At 40.2% G+C, this 7,002-nt stretch overlaps 1 protein-coding gene across 1 annotated transcript in view; it reads left to right on the forward strand.

The window, feature by feature from the left end:
* Positions 1-4,986, forward strand: part of MMH-1 (MUTM homolog-1) — a 114,449-nt gene extending 109,463 nt beyond the window's left edge. Inside the window, exon 10 of the mRNA XM_087682991.1 lies at positions 3,655-4,986. Coding sequence (XP_087539117.1) covers positions 3,655-4,215 — 561 coding nt within the window. The 3' untranslated portion in view covers positions 4,216-4,986. The remainder of the gene's footprint in view (positions 1-3,654) is intronic.
* Positions 4,987-7,002: the final 2,016 nt, after the last annotated feature.

Genomic DNA, 7,002 nt, shown 5'->3' on the forward strand with positions numbered 1-7,002 from the left:
TATCGTAGATTCATTCGAGATTATGCCAAAATAGCTGTTCCAATGACAGACCAACTTAAAGGGAAAGGGAAAAGTTTTAATTGGGGAATAGACCAAAATGAAAGTTTTCAAAAACTTAAGGTAGCTATTGCTACAGCTCCAGTATTATTAATAGTGGATCCCAATAAACCATTTGTGGTTGAAGCTGATGCTAGTGATAAGGCAATAGCGGTCTTATTACAAGAACGTCAACCAGTTACTTTTGAAAGCAAGAAATTAGATCGTGCAAAACAGAATTATTCTGTGTATGAGAGGGAGCTGTATGCAATAGTACATGCAATGAAGAAATGGAGGCACTATTTGTATGGTGCCAAACTTTTGATTTTATCGGATCATGAAAGCATTAAGTGGCTTAATGATCAACCAGATTTATACGGGCGTAAAGCCAGATGGGCCGAACTCTTCCAAGAGTTCGACTATGAGATAAGATATAGAAAGGGAAAGTATAATATAGTAGCTGATGCACTCAGCAGAATGCCTATCATTAATGAATTGAGTTTTACTCATTTCACTTCCAATTTGCTTGAATCTTTAATAGGGAAATGCCAGGTTGATCCGGCATATTCCAACATATGGGAAGCAATAAAAAATGGGGATCCAACTGAAAATGCTTCTACTGAGGGAGGAATATCTGAGGATGTTCAACAAGGAAATGGAGCATCAGGGGTTGCTCAAACTGGATTCAAGTGGAAGAATTTTACCATTGATAATGGTTATTTACTCTACAAGGGTAGGGTATGTGTCCCGAAAGATATAGAAATAAGGCGCCAGATACTCTTTGAGTATCATGATACCCCTAGTGCGGGACATCCAGGAGTTAATAAGACTTATAGTCTTATTAAAAGGCAGTTCTATTGGCCTGGAATGAATAAGGACGTCCTTGACTATGTGGTCAAATGTAATAAATGCCAGGTTAATAAAGCTGAAAAATTAAAAATGGGAGGACTTCTCCATCCATTAGAAATTCCTTCGGGAAAATGGGAGAGTATCTCCATGGACTTTATTGTTGCTCTGCCTAGAACACAGAGGGGGCACGACTCTGTGTGGGTAATTGTGGATAGGTTAACCAAAATGGCTAGGTTTATTCCAATTTCAATTGATGTTAAAACACTAGAATTGGTTAGATTGTTCGTAGAGAACATATACCGATTGTATGGCCTTCCGGCAAATATAGTTTTTGATCGGGATAGAAAATTTGATAGCCATTTTTGGCGTGCGGTATTTAGGAAATTGGATACTAAACTTAGCATGAGTACGACGGATCACCCGCAAACAGATGGGCAAACTGAAAGGGTTAACCAAATTCTTGAAGATATGCTTAGGGCATATGTAAGTAAAAGGCAAACTAATTGGGAAGAGTATTTACCGATAGCAGAGTTTGCATATAATAGTGCCAAGCACTCTTCCACCGGATATAGTCCATTTATGTTAATGTATGGGTTTCAGCCCAGAGCTCCTTTTGCAGTAGGACTGCATAAGGAAAAGGTTCAGGCAGCTAAAGACTTTTTGGAGGATATGAATAGTATGTTAAAATTTGCTCAAGAAAATATTAAAAAAGCTCAAAATCGAGCTAGAGCATATGCAGATCCTCACCGAAGAGACATCTCCTTTGAAGAAGGAGAATTGGTCTATCTTAAGGTGCTTGAACAAACTAAAACTATGAAAAAGGGACATTGTCCAAAGCTTTCACCAAGGTATTGTGGTCCTTTCATAATACTTAAAAGGGTGGGAGAATTGGCTTACAAGCTCCAACTACCTGCTGGTAGTAAAATACATCCAGTTTTTCATGCAAGCAAATTAAGGAAGAAGCTGGGTGATTTGGATAATCTAATCTTAAATGATGATATTGAGGAGTTATTCTATGATCAATCTAATCCACATGAATCAGAAAAAATATTAAATGTTCGTAATAGACGAACGAGGAATACTATTTATCAAGAATGTTTGGTTAAGTGGAAAGATTGTTCAGAAGAAAGCTCAACATGGGAGCGAGTAAGTACTTTAAAGAAAAGGTTTCCCGATTTACAGTTAGACCTTCCAAGTATCGTTTTCGAGGACGAAACCGATTCTTAAGGGGAAGGAAATGTGACATTAAAAGTGATATTTAATGTCACATTAAGGTCATAAATGTGGAATGTGACATTAAATGTGATATTTAATGTCACATTAAGGTAAATCTAGGGGAACATGCACGAGAATGACCGTCCGGGCTCTTGGGCGCCCGAACGGGGTTAAGGGGAGCCTAGAGAGTAAGGGAGTCCAGGAATAGTAGGACTCCAGGAAGTTGACGGCTGGCAAAGGGATCAGGTTTGGGGGCCAGCACTTATCTAGGCGTGGCTGGGAGGAGAACGACACTCGTGCTTTCCATCGTTTTTGGAGTTTTCTGACTCTCCGTCATCTATCAATACCACAATAGAGAGAGATGAGGGAGATCTGCCAGTGCTACAAGCAGTTTCTAACAGAGTTGAGGGATCAATCTAGATGCTACCCTTGTACCATTTCATCACGAATGTATGATACACTATCCACCACCGATCTTGACCGGATGGAACTAGGTGTCTGTGTATCATATTCATATTCAGCCACACAGCTAGACAATATACTAAAAATGCAGTTGTAGATGACTGAAGAAGGCCATCTGCTGTGAAACACAGATGCTGCAGGTGTAGGCAGCAGCTGAGGGAGGCTCATGGATGCTGGTTTCTGTGAATCAGCATGACACACAAGCTCTTATGGTGTAGACAGCTTGCTGAGAGATCACAAACAGCTGGGCTGCAACTTTGATGTGAGAAGATGAAGAGTTCTTGATTATGTTTGGATAACCTAACCTGGGTCTCTTACACCTTTTATACCCCAGTTAGTGTGACTGGGTATCTACTCCCAGTTCCGGTGTATCCTGCTTGTTACACTCCTTGGCGCTTTTCTCCTTGAGATTTGAGGAGGGCGAGTTTGGCAGAAAGGCTACTGGTGGAAGTGGACTTCTTGGGTGAGTTGGGGGGGGTGAATTTCCTGGGGCATGAAAGATGATCAAACACAGGTCACCGTGATGGAGGCAGGTTTTGAGCAGCAGGGGGAGTTGTGACTGTGTATCTAATTCTAGTTCCTGTGTATCTCGCTCGTTACACACCCTGGTGCTTTTCTCCTTGAGATTTGAGGAGGGCGAGCTTAGCAGAGAGGCTACTGGTGGAAGTGGACTGACTTCTTAGGTGAGTTGAGGGGGTGGATTTCCTGGGGCATGAAAGGTGATCAGAAACAGGTCACCGTGATGGAGGGAGGTTGTGAGCAGCAGGGGGAGTTGTTTGTAATGATGTCTGGGCTGTGGGAGCACTCCAAATAAGGTCACCTGCATGTAGAGACCTCCTGGAAGGCAGTTGCAGCACTTGGGATGGCTTCACAAACTGAGATGTACTCCATGAAGTACTGTGGACAGCAAATTGAGTTTATTTGTGTGAATGCAAGCCTGATTGAGTGGAAAAATTGTGTTTAAGTTCCTTATATGTCTTTTAAAGGGCTCCATTCATCTACTACAAGTTGTGGATCTTCTTGCATCTTTCTTGATTTGAAGTTTCATTGCACAAACTTTCATATAAGATCAAATTTTCTTGGATTTTTCAGACTTCTGCTTATGTACCGGCACTTCAGAAATGCACATCACAGATGTCAAAAAGGAAAAATGTAGGAAGAAAGCAGCGTGAAGCTGAGGATACCAGTGTGAAAGTGAAAAGAATCGGCAGGAGGAACGAGGATGAAGAAGCTCATACTGCTGAGCAAGCTGGGGATGGTAAAAGAACCAAGAGGAATAAAGGTCCTACGTCAAGCAAAACAGACGTTGTTAGGGAGTCTAAGCTTGAGAAAGTTGGCAAAGGACAGACCAGAAAGAGTGAAGCAGAGGAGAAGACTAAAGTGAACAAGTCAACTGCAGCGGCCTCCAACACTAAGAAGAATGTTGAGAAAGAGAAGAAGACAGAAAAAGTAGCTGGAAAGAAGGTAAAGGAGCAAACAGAACAACTACTTGAAATTTCCAATGATAAAGCAAGCAATGAATCACGTGAGACCCCCACAAAACTGAAAAAACGTTCTGGAAGGTCTGCGTCTAAAGCAGCTGGCACCCCAAAGCTTCCAGCCAGCACAAACAAAAACTCACAAGGCCAAAAGAGAAAGCGTGGCTCCAAATGATCGGGTGGGTTTATTGTGTGCATCTCCTATTTGAGTATCTAATTTGGTGTTCAAAATCTATAATTTTGTAAGCATGAGATCATCCTGAGGGATGGTTCTGGATTTTGGCTAGTTTAAAAGTTTGAGGGCACATCCAATCTTCGAGTATCTAATTTGGTGTTTGAATAAATAATTTTACAACTTGAGATGATCCTACTTCTTAAGAAGTGTAATTCTGAACCTCATTACAATTGCCTCAATTTGAAAGTTCTAGCAGTAGGTTTTGAACATCTATGAGTGGGGATTTGCCAAAGGCCTCCAGCAAGAACAGGAATGCAAGCAGTAATATTTAGAATAACCTCAAATGGGTCTCGTGAACTTGAAGAACTTTCAACAGCAGATCTTTTTGAGCTTGGGCAAGATTCATTTCAACCAACCAAATTGGGAAAATGGAATGTTGCATTTTCAAAGCACGTAGGACTAGGACTCTGGACTGCTGCTTTCCATCACACGATCCAAGACACTGATCAAAGCAAACTGATAATTCAGCGACTTAAGCACTTACTGATAAGCCTTGTGTCTATTCTAAAGGATATGACCATGCAGAGAGTTATGGACAGTTTATGGTCTGTGTCACTTGGAACATGCCAGATGTTTTGACTGCTAAGTTGAGAAGCTTAACTTTGGCATTCCTTGCCATCATCCCACCTCACCAGCCCTCCCATTGTCATTTCTCTCACCTTCCGCCATCTTGAAGTCTGTCAGAACAGTTTGTAAGATAAATAAATAGAGATCAAATATCAATGGTGGCAAAATTGGTGGTGTGTATGAATTTGAATCTGTGGTGTGGGAAGTGCAGTGTTTTGATGTGATAGAAGCAATGGATTAAACAGGATCTAAATATCTAAATCAACCACCTCCTCCTCCTTTGAGACTCCCAGTATTTATAAGAGGCCTTTGTCGGTTTCGAAGGTCTATAGAGAGGCCTTTCACATATGTGACTTTGACTGGAACTCCATGGGTTGATAATGCAGGAATGATATTCATCCATCCTGTCACGTACTGGTACTCACTTTGTTAACATTTGATAAGAGTCTTGCATCATTAAGAGGAAGTACGTATTCAGCTAAAAGGGGGACTGTTAAGGAAACTAGAACTCCAAGACACAGAATTAAACATGATCTGATTCAACCGTGTATGACACATATGCAGAATATAGTTATGACTAAGAAATGCAATGCCTTTTCTATCACTAGGGCGAGTCATCGCATTTCTACATCTTAAACTTTGAATAAACAACTCATCTAGCAAAGGTGAAGATATAGCTAGAGGTGGACTTCTTGCCATCTACATGTCTTGCATAGTCAGAGTCTGTGTATATCCCATGAATCCATTGTCTTGGTGGTATAAGTTAGTGTCCTTAAGGTATCTCATATTACCATTCATGGTGTGCCAAAATTGCTTGCTAGGGGTTTGTAGCCATAACTCCCACTACAAATGCTATGTTATGTCTGATGGCTATCATGCTATACATCAAGTTGTCCATCGCAAATACATATGGGATATTAGCTATCATCATTCAATTGGGGCTTTATAAATGTATTCTTGTGATAAGTAGAGGAGTCCTTTGGAGCGATTGCACGTAATGCGTTTATCAAGTATGTGAAAGACGTGCTCCATATCCTTCAAAGCTCTTCTTGAGCCAAGTCTCCAAAGTATCTAGCTCTATGGGAGCATTTCTTGAGCCAAGTCTCCAAAGTATCTAGCTCTATGGGAGCATTTTCAACAATCAAAATGCCATCATCAATATATAGTATCAAAATGATAAGGCTATCATTATAGGTTTTCTTTGTGTAAAGACACAGATTAAACCACTATGCGAATAACCATGTGAAGACATAAAGACTTTAAACTTTGTAATATCACTCTTTAGTTACTTGTTTAAGTCTATAAAAATTCTTCCTTACACAATGTGTTCGTTTCTCTTTTCAACAAATCCCTTAGGTTGTTGCATATAGATATTTTCATCAAGGTCTCCATGTAAGAAAGCCACCTTAACATCCATTTGGTACAAGTTTGAGTTTATCTGTGTAACCAAGGCCAAAGTCAAATGCAGGGTATTACTCGATCATAAGGAACATTATCTTATCAAAGTCAATTCCATTTTTCTATTTAAAATCCTTTGTAACTAAATGGGCCTTATATGTTGGTTTAAGGCAACTAGGGATGCTCTGTAACTTATGCATCCACTCATATGGCAATGCATAATTTTCATTAGACAATGGAATCAAATCGATGTATGACTCTTTTGCAATGAGTTGAACTCAAATTACATTGCCCTCTTTCAAGTGTGACTATTATTTGAGTACATAGGCTCGTCATTAAAGCAAGAGACACAAAGTTTGTCATGATGACATATTGCATGGAGGGCTTATAATGATCAGGACATGATGCTCTAGTAAATCATCTCAAGTTTGGTAGGGGTGTCTTTGTACAATAGGTAGATTGTTGACCACCACATCATCAGTAGTTCTACATTGTCCAGCTAGGGGTTGTGCTATAGAATGAGGCTTCTCCTAAAAGGTCACCTTGCACACCTCAATAAGTGGCTTTGGTTGCTTATGCATCTTACCCTCATGAAAGATAACATCACATTTGTAGATAACCTTCTAAGCGTGTGGATTCCAAAAGTGATATCCCATCTATAACCTTCTAAGCGTGTGGATTCCAAAAGTGATATCCCATCTATCATATATCACCATAACCAAGGAAGATGTGTTTACAGACTTTGAATCCATCTTCTTGTGT

This window comes from Lygodium microphyllum, chromosome 8, assembly GCF_053477565.2.
Source record: "Lygodium microphyllum isolate KBCC chromosome 8, Lygodium_microphyllum_v1.1.10, whole genome shotgun sequence".
Classification (NCBI taxonomy): Eukaryota; Viridiplantae; Streptophyta; class Polypodiopsida; order Schizaeales; family Lygodiaceae; genus Lygodium; species Lygodium microphyllum.